We start from the raw sequence: 14032 nt of genomic DNA on the forward strand, positions 1-14032 counted from the left end.
TTCATACAGCCAACAGACACATGAAAAAATGCTCATCATCACTCGCCATCAGAGAAATGCAAATCAAAACCACAATCAGATACCATCTCACACCAGTTAGAATGGCAATCATTAAAAAGTCAGGAAACAACAGGTGCTGGAGAGGATGTGGAGAAATAGGAACACTTTTACACTGTTGGTGGGATTGTAAACTAGTTCAACCATTATGGAAAACAGTATGGCAATTCCTCAAGGATCTAGAACTAGATGTACCATATGACCCAGCCATCCCACTACTGGGTATATACCCAAAGGATTATAAATCATGCTGCTATAAAGACACATGCACATGTATGTTTATTGTGGCACTATTCACAATAGCAAAGACTTGGAATCAACCCAAATGTCCATCTGTGACAGACTGGATTAAGAAAATGTGGCACATATACACCATGGAATATTATGCAGCCATAAAAAGGATGAGTTTGCGTCCTCTGTAGGGACACGGATGCAGCTGGAAACCATCATTCTTAGCAAACTATCACAAGAACAGAAAACCAAACACTGCATGTTCTCACTCATAGGTGGGAACTGAGCAATGAGATCACTTGGACTCGGGAAGGGGAACATCACAAACCGGGGCCTATCATGGGGAGGGGGTAGGGGGGAGGGATTGCATTGGGAGTTATACCTGATATAAATGACGAATTGTTGGGTGCTGACGAGTTGATGGGTGCAGCACACCAATATGGCACAAGTATACATATGTAACAAACCTGCATGCTATGCACATGTACCCTAGAACTTAAAGTATAATAATTAAAAAAAAAATGTTAGGAGAATGTATCTAGCTTTCAGGCCATTCTTCCATCAGGACTTAAAGCTTCAGGAGAATACCATAAATGTTTTGCTTTTTAGGAAAGAAGGAGTTTAAATTCTCAATGGGATCAAAGAAAGTTATGGGAGCACATGGGGTATGAGATATTTCCAAATAGCTTCAGAATTCTGCTACTGAGTATCAAATGCTACTCTGGAAAATATTGAACCTATACCCATGACATCACAATAATAGTCCTTTCATTTCTAAATATTTTATTGTATTTATAAATCATTTATTTGTCAAGAAAGTAGTAAGTCCATAGTGTTTTAAAGCTTCAGGGTTCTGTGATATATAATTCTTTAAAAATATACTGATGGCCACTCGTGCTGTGGTATAAAACATCTCAAAAATATTGGTTATTTGAAAATGCCATATTTGGTGTACTTCTGTCCAATATTGTAGTACAGTGAAGATAGGTTAAGCACAGTCTATAACTGGCAAATTATCAGGATACAACTGTCAGGTCATGTTGTGATAAAAAACATGTGATGGTCAATAAAAACTGAAATGGAAACTCAGAAAAAATCATAACCAAGTGGAAATATTGAAGTTTTCCAATGGCCTGATCCATATTAATTCAAGACAGCTCCCCTTCTGACACTTCAGATAATATTGGTCATGGATTGTTTTCATTATGGGAAGAAAATACATTTTTAATCCCACTGGTAGATTTTTCTAGCAGCATACTCGATGTAGTAAGTATATATTTAGATATATTGTAAATATACACAGTTGTTGAATAAATTACAGTGTTATGCAAAAATTCACACAAGGAGGCACTTGAGTGGCATGTTAGAAAATGATCTTTGGTAAAGGCAAAATGAAAAACCTACTTCATTTAGTTACAATGAAAATATATTAACTTACTGAAATGGAATGTTTCTCAACATAAAGATGTTTTTCAAATAGGCCATAAAATGGTAAATGCTACGGCTATAAACCTCTGCCTGTTTTTTCCTGTTTGCCATTTAGAGTCTCTTTGTAGTAGTAAATGATGATAGAAAGTTTTCACATTCAGAGTTGGTAATTTTCATTTGTTTTAACTTATTTTGAGGGGCAAAAAACCCGGTATCTGATCTCAGTAGTAGTTGCACAGCTGTATGGTATTGTTATTCAAATAAACAAATTAACTACATGTTTTATAATGTAGATGACAAATTACTAATGTCCAGGGCTTTCCAGAACCATTTTTTTCCAGCATTCCTTTAAACTATAGTAGGATTTTTGTATCCGACCCAACTTAATTGTCAAAAATTGCTTGAAAATTCCAGGGTTTTAATATCTTCTGAATCTGTTGCTTTTGAAATTAGGCATTTCTGTTAAGTACTGAAAATGTATTGATGATATTATTCAATAGAAAAAAATAACTAAATGTAACAAAGGAACTGACTGAATATAAAAAATTTGGTACGTCACTGTACATCGTAATTTTAAAACATGAATCTGTCCTTTTATATTTCAGTCAAAGATGCAGGCATCACTGATAGGTTTGTCACAGTAAATTTGAAAGTCACAAGTAGTCAAAAGATTTGAAAATCATTTCAAGAGTACTACAACATTTGGAAGTTATTATAGCTAGTCAATAACATTTGAAAAACATTTAAAGTGGTTGGTTTATAGATATTGTATTTAATATGATGGCTTACTTGATAAAAAATTATTGGTAACTGCTATTCCATCAACTGTAATTGAAAATAATTGGTAACTGTACAAAAATAAGAATAGATCTTGAATTTTATATTTGGAAACTTGCTTTTAAGTGGTGTTTAATTAAAGCAAAGTTTCTATTGTTGCATGTGTATTTTTTAATCCATACCATTTGACCCATGAAAGTACGGTGGGTGGTATGGCTGGAAGATAATGGGGGGTGGCTCAGATGTTACATAAGTAGGGTACCCTGCCTCAGCCACAAAGTACGGAGCAGGCTGATAAAAGCAAGTTACCTTTTCTGTATTGGGTAGAATATTCAGTTCTCCAAGTACTTTCAAAGCCATCATGGTGATCAGGTGGAGAATCTGTCTTCTTTCATAACTCATGAGACAAACGGTGCTTTCATTCACAACTCCACGCAAGGTCATAAGGTAGTCATACTTGGTCATTCCTTCACCTATGAAATGGTTGTGGAGGTATGATTCAATTTTCTTGTGCTGTTCTTCTATATGAGGAAAATCAATAAAGAATCTAGAGCACATGTAACGTTCTAGGTTTTTGATTTCTGACATACAGACTGGCTTGAAGCCATGAACCAGCAAGTTGCAGTACTTCAGAAGGCCACCACCTCTAATCTCTTCAGGTTTCCTGGTAGATATGAGCTTGTGTTGCAAATGTGTCATTGCTTCCTGGAAGTCTCCATACATGCTTTCAGCTACCACAACAGGATAGGACTCTTTGGTTAGCTTGGCATTTTTGTCACTGTAGAAGTCTAACATGGGATCCAAAACAATTTGAAAGGAATCTACACTAAATTCAAACTGCCGTCTGAGTGAACTCACAAATTTTAGTTCTAAATTCTTTCCAGTGTTATTTGAAAGGGAGATAAGACTCCAACAATCATGCGCATTGCAAACCTTGATGAATTTCTGTACGTAAGCCTCTTTCATGGTATCTGGGGAGATCTTTTCCTTCTTTACACCTTTTGGTAAAAAGTCAAGTAGACAACCTAGAACTGTATCCTTAACAACCTGAAATTCTTCGTTACTTGGAAGGTCAACACCAAAAATAATGTCCAGATCCTTATAGCTGATTCCATTATGGCTTGCAAGTATGTAACTTGCTATGGAACCATTCAATCTAGCATCTTTAACAACCATTCCTTGCCTTATGAGTTGATCTTTCACAGCATGAATGATGTCTTTTGGTTTTACCTCCATTGTGGGGAAATTCCCCTTTCCATGAATTGGAATTACTTCATCTAACACTTGATCCAGTGTTATAACTTGATCCCAAGTGAGATTGGTGAACCTGATTTCAGACATTGTGAAGTCAGTAGATCACTAGACAGCAAGCAAAATATTGGGAAGAAATATGTTAGCACCTTAAAATCAATGCTAAAGCATATAAAAAGGTTAAAAATAGACTTACCCTCAACATAAATCATGATAATACTAGGAAGGAAACTACCAATATATTTAATCATATTTAAATATAAAAGTGAAATAAAAGCCACAATGATTATGTCAAAGATGTTAGATACATTGATGAATGCAAACAGATTTCTCAGGAATTTGCTAGAGTGACTGTTGATACAAAATGGTGGCCTTTTTCAATCTTTCTTCATGTAAATACTATGATGATGGTATTTCTTTGGTGATATAAATTTTGTTCATGGGATAACCATGATGTATCATTGAGATTAATTATTATGATTTTAAAGTGAGACCAGATAACATGTCTCTGTGTTAGAACCAATGGATTCAATAGCATAGTGTTTACAAACAATATACATAATCTTCAGTCCCATAAGCATCAGATCACTCTCTCATACTTTTCAGTTTCATATATATAACTACTCTTACTTTAAAGAATATTACTGAAGTCTTCTGTTAGAGTATGAGCTCCTTTAATTCCTTAATAAGGAAAGTACCAAATTTAACACCTCTTCTATGTGCCCAGTAGCCCTTTAAAAAATGTTAGTTGAAGGAATGTCAATTGAAAATGAAAAACAGATGAGATTACTAAATTTGTACCTGAAATGAGAATAAGAATATATAAACCCATAAGATTCCTAAGTTTTAAAAAATGTTCACTGCAGATTTGCAATATAATGTGCTCAGATAATTTTATAGTTTAGGGAATTTTAGGAAGTTAACATTTTATAATGTATAGTAACATTATAAATGCAAGTAGATATAACTATGTAATTATGTACAATCACAGTGATTACATGGATCTTCAAGTACATTAATAAGCTGTCTAAACAAATAAATCTAGGAATGTAAGTAACATTCAGCACGGACATAGTTTTGGAGTTAGGCATTTGTTCCTGACTTCCAGAAATAAAAAACAATATGAAGCTTAAGACAGATTTGTGTAGAAAGTATTCATATTTCGCCTATCTAAGGAGCTATCAAAACAGAATATAAATATTTGAAATTTAGTATTATGTACTTCCCTAGTAGAACTACAGCAAACAGAATCATCTTATTTGACATCTACATGGACTAGTTTGATAGCACATGCATTTTGCAAAAGGCCAATTAAGCAACAGCATATCTGTGTTAGTGAGAAGGAAAAATTAAACCTATTCTGTTTCTCTGTATGAAATCCCTAGAAATATGAACTACAGACTGAATATTTATTTTTATTATATGATGAAAAGACCCACAAAATAGGATGCTTGTTTTAAGCCACTTTAATGACTGTTTATACAGTTTTATCAGCCACGTGAATGTCCAAATCAATCCTTAAAGACGGCTGGACCAAACTGACTACATATCAGACTTTCAGAATTTGATAACTTATCTATCCAATGAAATGATCTATATAGCATCTTTAGGATACTGGAAAGAGCAAGATGCTACATGAAGTGATACAACATGCAATGAGAACTGGTAATCTTATTTTCTAATTCCTTCTCCTGAAATTATCACTGAGTTATTACAAGCTAACAGTTTGTTATATTCAAATTCTCAATCTAGAAAAAAATAGTTCATAACACCGGATGGCTTCATGTAAAAGTTTTGGAAGAAAAACAATTTACCTAATAAATATTTTAAAAATATCACATATAAACTATAAGATTTTAATTGATGATACAGCAAAAGTTCTAAAATTCCTTCTTCATGTGCAAATTTGTTTTGCAAATATACATTTTCCTTTCCTTAATGGCAAATTTCCATTGTCAGTATCAGTAAAAATTTTTAAAAATTCAATGTTCTAATCCTAGGCCTACAGTCTCCATGTAAATCATCTATGATCTGAAAATAAAGGAAAACATTTATGTTGCTATATTGACATTACTGAAATTACCAAATTCTTTCCCAAACAAAAGTTGACAAGACCTTTATATACAAATAAAACCATTCAGAGACATAACTAAAATAAATCATTGCCAAAATGCAGAATTCCTTGATCAAAAGATATCTTTCAAACCAAGAAATAGGAAGCCCTACTTAACATCTTGGATCTGTTCTTAGATATCAGAGAAGGGAGAAGATAGGATTTTGTTTCCCAAACAGAATCACAGTAAGATCTTGCAAAGATAAGAAAGTGGCCCAAAATTTAACCTCACTTTACACCAGGAAAGTGGTGTAGAAAAACTGTCCATCAGTGTGCAACTTTCCAATAGCCACTTAATTATCTATGCTAGTGATTTCCAAACGTTCTAGTCTTTTCAATTATCTACAAGCTTTAAAAGCACACATATAAAATAGTTAAGGCCTAGTATTTCTTAATAATTACAGAAACAGTGAAGACAACTTGCTAGGATGTGGAGAAATGGTATCCTTGCATGAGCAACACATTTTTCAACTGTCTAAATTAAGACTTTAATAATCAGTTAGGTTTTTTTTTTAAACTTTTCTCTAGCCATAACTATCAAAGCTTGTTTTTGAAATCAAGTCTATTTTATTGACATATCATTACTAACTGACAAATTCTGAGTTACCATATCACTAACTACCTTTACTGTTATATAAGAAAATGAAAATTATAAATTTTTTAAATTAGCCCTAGAAAAAAGTGTAATTATGATAAAAATTGTGATACATATACACTCAACCATACATATACATATAGACATATATAAGCACAAAATAAAATACATGTCACAATGGAGTAAATATAAGTGATTTGTACTGATCTGGAATCTGTATATGCCTCCAACAAGGCTGACCTCTATTAACATGAATAATCAAGATTTGACAATAATGTTATGCTCCGTTTGGCACAGCTACTGTTCATTTTCACATAATGTACAATATCAATGTGTTATTAGTGCAAATTTCAAATATGGCATTAAAGTAATAGGACTTATCTTAATGTGTAGATTATGGCTCCATACTTAACCACATATAGTAGAGTCAATTACCCATGTATCAAAAACAGCACATTAGAAAACTTGTTGGGAAACTTAATTTGAATTTTCTAAATCAAAAGTATGGCTAAATAGAAACTTTGGATGAGTGTCATGGTAAAGGTGGAAAAACTGCAACAAAGCCACCCACATTGCTTATAATACTGTCTTGGATACAATCCAACTCTTAGTTACTGAAAGTGTGTTTACTGAGTATGAATTATAAAACTACACTTTCATGAGTTAAAATTCCAAATTCAAGGTAGAAACTCTTCAATAACTTTCCACATAAACCTCAACAGAAGCACAAAACATGACATTTCTAATTATCATTTTCAAAATGTGGAGATCAGCAGTAGTTCACATTGCAGAATATTTAAAACTTATTTTGGCTCCCTGTCTTCTCCCAATTTACTTATCCTTTAAGCTAACATTTTTCCCATCTAGCCTAACCTATTAGTATGCCTGTAATGTATCTGACTATAGTAAATGCCCAAATCAATACAAAGTGGTTTCCATTATTCAACTGGTTAAATTCACCTGGGAATGCAAAGCAAAGCAAGCAATTTGCCAAGATATCACAAAAGACTGTGAATGGATATTTGTATAACAAATAAAATGTAATTGTTCTCCCTATTACAACCTTATGTTCCCTCTGACCATGGGAAAAATAGGAAGTTAGCCACTCTTTACCTGTCTATATTAATGTTAGAACTATAAAGAGAGTGAGAAAAGATGTCATACTTACATTGAAAGGATTACTTTCAAGAACGCAATATAGTTGAGTTAAAACGATTATTCAGATCCTTCAGTGAAGATAGGAATTTTCATATTATCACTGAATAAAGTCATAAACCAATCCGAAAAACTGCAAGATAATACAAGCAAAAATAAAGTTCTTTAATAGATATTATATACAAATAATATAATGATGCCCCACAGCCAACAGTCCTGCAAATTATATATATATATATATATACACATACATACATACACACACACACATACATGCACACACACACACATACATACACACAGAAGAAATGAGTCTAATGCATGTTAAAATTTGACAACCACTATTTTAGAGCAATCATTTTATCTGTGTGTAAATATACAGATTTCTGGGTCCCACCTCCAGAGTTTCTAATTTAGCAGGTCAGATGTGGGGCCAGAATATCTGCATTTCTAATAACTTCCAAGATGATGCTGATGCTGCTGGTCAGGGAATGACACATTAAGAACTGCTACACTAAAGAAAACTAAGAAGAAATGGTAAAGGAAAAGCAGTCTCAATAGCAGTGCCTAGTCCCTCATATTTTGGCTATTTCTACTAAATTTAAAACATTACATTAAATAATACAGAAAATTCTAATCAAAGTGAATGCTCTTTTAAACCATAAACTTTTGAAAACATTTTAACAGTGCAATATTGTTTTGTGAGCTGGACATTAAGGCTAGTAGAAAGTCTTTCTAAAGCTTGTACGTATTGTGGTCCTAAATCTAATTAGTTCTCTTACCTATAATAAATGATTGTATACAAAAATGAATTCCTGTACTTTAGAAACTTTCAAGTTATATATCCATATATATCTACCTATAGACAAACAACAAGATTTTGGTCAGAATGTATTATATTTTACCAGTATAAAGAAGTATTAAGCATGATTTGACTATGGGAAAGAGGTATTAGATATTTTATTTGACATATTGCATTTGTTTCCAAGAGAAAATATTAATGTCTGTGAGAAATAATGGTTCAGTATTTAAACAATGATTTACCCATAACCAACCATTATCCCTTTAAAATACAGATACCTATTTCAGAAAAAATAGTATTTTCTTATATCAAGAAGAAAAGATGACACTTATCAAATAATATCAATTTGATGTTTCCATGCTGTGTTCAATAAGATTGTAGAATACCCTGAATAGTATACTGCAATAAAAAACTATAAAATAAAGTGTTAATCATCTCACAGAAGTCTCTTGCATTGTTTTCACTCAGTCAAAAGTAAAACCTATTATTATTACTTTAACCTAAAAGAAAACTACCATTGGTATTTTACTCATTCAATACTGAAAGGAACAACAGTAAATAAAATACTGATTTTGATACTTGTGAACCAATAAGCCAGGCAAGGTCAGACAGAGCCCTCACCCAGTCATTAACTTTGTGTCTGACTCCATGATGAAAAATGTAAGATGTCTACTGTTTTGTCATTTTGCTCTTCAAAAATAAAGTTGTGATATCAGTTAACTAGTTGGATGCTCAAATCATATACTTTTAATAATTGTTGGGAAATATAGAGGGAGCTGTAAAAGGAATAAAGCATTAAAATAGCTATGTAGCAATAAGAGAAACCCTTTTAACCAAATTATCTTAACAATGAAATTTGATTTTCTTTTCAACTATCAACACTGCAGATATCTTTTGTGCTTGTTTATTGTGCTAATCCAAAGCAAGAGGATACCAAAGATAGTAAAAGGCAAAGCAAGTGAGTTGTTTTAAATGGGACAAAAGTGATCTCTGTACCAACAGAGAGCTCTAGAGCTTCAGTTGCCTAATTATAGAGAAAGCTAATTAAAAGTAGAAATGTGTTTCCAATAGTCCTTATTGTATCAATAAGAATGAGACTGATAAAGAAAATGTGGCACATATACACCATGGAATACGATGTAGCCATTAAAAAGGATGAGTTCATGTCCTTTGCAGTGACATGGATGAAGCTGGAGACCATCATTCTCAGCAAACTAAAACAGGAACAGAAAACCAAACACCGCAGGTTCTCACTCATAAGTGGGAGTTGAACAATGAAAACACATGGACACAGGAAGGGGAACATCATACACTGGGACCTATTGGGGGGTGGGGGGCTAGGGGAGGAATAGCATTAGGAGAAATACCTAATGTAGATTACGGTTTGATGGGTGCAGCAAACCACCATGGCACGTGTATACCTATGTAACAAACCTGCACGTCCTGCACATGTATCCCAGAACTTAAATTATAATAATAATAAAAAAGAATGAGATTGAAAACAAATGTACTTTTAATATACTTTGCCTTGAAAAAGTCATTGATATTTTGCAGTTTTCTCTATACATCAAAGAGTTCTCTATTTTTTCCAGATATCTTGAATCTACAATAATTGTACATATTTTCTTTTCTGAATGTCTACTAGATATAGTAGACATTCAGATATTCTATTTAATAGATACCCATAAAACTTTGAAGTAATTCTTAGAATAGCCACCAAATTAGAATATATGCCCCTTTAAAGGGAGATATTATTCCATAGAATAATTTAGATTATAGGCTATGGAAAACTAGTAGTAAGGTGTAAAAAAATAGAGGTACATATACTTAAAGTTGACCCCATGTTGTCCACCCCATCTTTAAATTAAGATTCCTAGTTGCAACACCTTAAGGCAGATACTTTATCCACGGTTGTAACACTAATTTATTCCTGTAATAGCCAAGGCTTTAAAATGTGTTTAAAATAAAATGGAAATGAAGAAATTGAAAAGAGCCAGTTTTTATTTTCAATTAGGTTCATTAGTTTTTTGTTCCACTAACATCTGGATAAGTTTTGCTTACAAAAGAAAGAACTAAATCTGTGTTTACAGTCAAATTGTAGATGCAAAATATTTAAAGGAACTTTGTTCTCAATAAAAGATAGCATTAACATTAAGCTCTGTAGACAACACATGAAGATCCTTTTATAAATACTATAATCAGAATATGTTTATCAGTTGTTCTAAATAGGCAGCTACTTTATCATCTGTTTAAAATATATATCTTGAGTAAAATTTGTTGTTTGATTTTAATAATGTGTTAGTCTGTCCCTCTTTGAGGACTTCTGTATTAATGCATTACATTAAAAATAATTACAAAGCAATCTTGAAACATATTTCAGGTTAAAATCTGGCAAAGGATGAAAGTTTTAAATAAAAAAGTATAACAATTTAAATGAAAAACTGTTTTACATGTTTCCAATGTTCTTATCTAGGTAAAAAGTATAATATTTAGTTTATCTCTGTATTGTTGAATTTGGAATTGTAATCTAGATGTGTGATATTGTAATAGCCAAACACAACAAATTTAAATAAGCATGAGGAAGTCATAGTAAGACTAAGCTATTTGCACGCATATATTAAACTTTTATTATTGTGTAATTACAATTTTTATATGATTTACTACAATACTTGAATTGCACAACAATACTTACATCACAAAATACCGTATCATTTATGCTACAATACATTGTGGATGTTAACACTGTTGATGTGCTGAGTCTATAGCATTCAAAGTTTCAGAACAGAGTTCTCAATAACTGTTCACTTATATAGTATTAGTCATTTTCAAATTTCATTCCAAAAAATGACTCACATTACTATAGATAATGCTAAAACAACTCCAATTTGGGTCAATTCACAAACTTATTTTAGTTGCAATAAGGTTCATATACCAAAACAATACTTGCAAAAATTCACTTGTCCAGGACTCTACTAATGAATGTGTTCATTTCCAAAATTTATAGCCACTCACAAACATACCTCAGATAATTGTAAAGCTTGAAAAAGAGATGTTTATTTTTAATTCTTAATTAAATATGTCTTTAATTATATTTAAAATAAAATTATTTCACACACTTTTAACTACTATATATGGGGTAATGCTCGGAGATGTATGTAGGCAATGTTTTTCACGGTTGACCCATGCTGGGAGGAGGAGAGCTTCAATTTATCTTGTACCAGAAGATGATGGGAGTGTTAAACGTTTTAGTTTCTATTCAGACCTATGAGAAGGCAGGCATATACTTTCCATGTTAGTGCTATTTATATCCTGCTCTGTCATTTCTTTTTAACTTTATGATCATCTCTTTTAAAATACTGTGCTTAGCTCCATTTCCCTTTTTTTGTTTGTTTGTTTGTTTTGTTTTTTGAGACAGAGTCTTACTCCATTCCCCAGGCTGGAGTGCAGTGGCGCGAACTCAGCTCACTGCAACCTCCACCTCCCAGGTTCAAGAGATTCTCCTGCCTCAGCCTCCTGGGTAGCTGGGATTACAGGTGCCTGCCATCACGCCTGCCTAATTTTTTTACTTTTAGTAGAGATGGGGTTTCACCATGTTGGCCAGGCTGATCTCAAACTCCTGACCTCAAGTGATCCATCTGCCTCAGCCTCCCAAAGTGCTGCAATTAGAGGCATGAGCCACCATGCCTGGCCTCCATTTCCCATTTTAAGAGTCAAAGTGTTCTTACTGACAGAGATTTACACAAATTCCAAGTTTCCTGTCATTTGATGTATAGAGAAATACCTTCTTGAAATTCTTACATGTAGGTGGAACCATACTATAAGATCCTTGACTTAAGAGGCTTAGGTGAAAGATTCATTGGAATAATTAAAAAAAACATGCTAGGCATCTATAAACACGAAGAGAAAATAGCATACAGGTCCCAAAAAGGAACAGTTCTCAATTTAAGAGCTTGGTGCGCAGAAGCTTTCCCCAGGCTAAACTTCTGCCCCTAATCCCAGAGAAATCTTACCACATTCTTCTCACTCTGCCCTAAACCAGATAAATACAATTCTTGCTGTGTTCACTTGTTAGTATTGCTATGGCTGTTATCTATTGCTTCTAAGGATAAAAGTATACACTGTTATAAGTAAATCATTGCCTGGTTTCTTTTAGGTTTAGCACCATTCCCTTGTAGTGTGGCAGTAAGAGAGAAAAGTTAGGCAGTTAGGGTGGGTCCTTGGTAAAACTCCTTTAAGCGGAGAAACAGCCTGAAAAATCAGGCTGCAGGCACAGATAAGAAAACTTGCACAAACCTCTGGCCCACTCAGATAAACGAACAAGGCCCAACATAGAAATGCCTTTGTTCTTTGTGCCTAGGATATGCTCACAGCCACTTTAATAAGGGAACAAGGCTCCGCATAGAAAAGCTTTTGTCCTTTGTATAACCAGCAGGCTTCAAGGAAATAGTCTCTTCTCCTTTTGTAGGCATATACATGGTGGGTTCTGGTGGGTTCTGGTGGTCACTTTCATTTCCTTTTCTGGACAAGCTTTGGACTGTGAGCCCAGTCTCTATGAATCATCACTTCAGCTCCTGATTGGTCCCAGGGCCAAGCTTTCACTTCAGCTCCTGATAGGTCCAGGTTAAGCTAAGTAGTCCCTATGAATGACCACTTCAGCTCCTGATTGGTCCCAGACCAAGGTCCCAGGCCAAACTAAATCACACTTTCTCTAAGCAAGCCTACAGATTAAGCATATTCTTTCCCTTCCCAGTCCATAAAAACCCTGGACCCCAACCTCATGGTGGGCAACCAATTCTGGCACCCCTCTCTGCTGCAGAGAGCTTTCTTCTTTCACTTATTAAACTTTCGCTCCAATCTCACCCTTGTTTCTGTGCTCCTTAATTCTCTTGGACATGAGACAAAGAACTCTAGGTACTATCTCAGACAACGAAGTACTGCTACATATTTTGGTGCATTGGCAAAAATACAACATATTTTGCTGCATTGGCTGGGAAGAAAGGGATTCATCTAAAGGATAAGAGCAGACCATTAACTCTTTACTTTCATTTCCAAGGCTTCTTATCCTAAGTTTTTTTTCTCTCAAGAGCAAACAAAAACAAAGGGTCCCTTTCAGCCAGTTAAAAATGAATAGTGTGGCTGCCAGCCTTAAGACTCAGGGGAAAGGCTTGCTGGAGAGAACTTTTTCAATCTCCCTTTGCCCTCACATGTTGAAAATGTTGACTCTGTTCCAATCCAGTTTCCTTTCATAAAGGACCTAGCTGTCATGTGAGGCCAGAAGGAGGTCCTCGGGGCAACTGAGGGTATCTGGCTGAGGCTACACTTCAGTGTTACCTGGAAGCCCTTGGAACAACTCCTGTCACCAACAGCCCATTAGGGAATTGGCACTTGGCACAAGGACTTCCAGTCTTTTTCTATCACATTTTCCTTCTTTCTTTTTGCAACTATCATGTTTCCTATCCCTGCTTTGTATATAATGTTGTAGATGTTTTTGCATCCTGGGGATAGAGTCTTATTGGGCAAAGTCAGCCGGAGCCTTAGGAATGTAATTCAACAAATTATTGTCTCTGTGGTTTCCTTAAAATGGGGGATTCCAAGACCTGGATCTGAAAACCTATTTATCTCC

The 14032-nt window shown here is 34.1% G+C and overlaps 1 protein-coding gene across 1 annotated transcript; it reads right to left on the reverse strand.

Moving 5' to 3' along the window:
• Window positions 1-1050: 1050 nt before the first annotated feature.
• On the reverse strand, window positions 1051-7743 carry TENT5D (terminal nucleotidyltransferase 5D). The gene is made up of 2 exons (XM_023202849.1): window positions 7621-7743; window positions 1051-3852 (listed from the first exon to the last, which is right to left on the reverse strand). The coding sequence occupies exon 2, from the start codon at window positions 3832-3834 to the stop codon at window positions 2665-2667; it is 1170 nt and encodes a 389-aa protein (XP_023058617.1). The 5' UTR covers window positions 3835-3852; window positions 7621-7743; the 3' UTR covers window positions 1051-2664.
• Window positions 7744-14032: the final 6289 nt, after the last annotated feature.

This window comes from Piliocolobus tephrosceles, chromosome 12 (assembly GCF_002776525.5).
Source record: "Piliocolobus tephrosceles isolate RC106 chromosome 12, ASM277652v3, whole genome shotgun sequence".
In the NCBI taxonomy this organism is placed as follows: Eukaryota; Metazoa; Chordata; class Mammalia; order Primates; family Cercopithecidae; genus Piliocolobus; species Piliocolobus tephrosceles.

What these genes read in the sequence shown, in the direction of transcription:
- TENT5D (XM_023202849.1), bottom strand. Translation starts at nt 3,834, where the DNA reads ATGTCTGAAATCAGGTTCACCAATCTCACTTGGGATCAAGTTATAACA.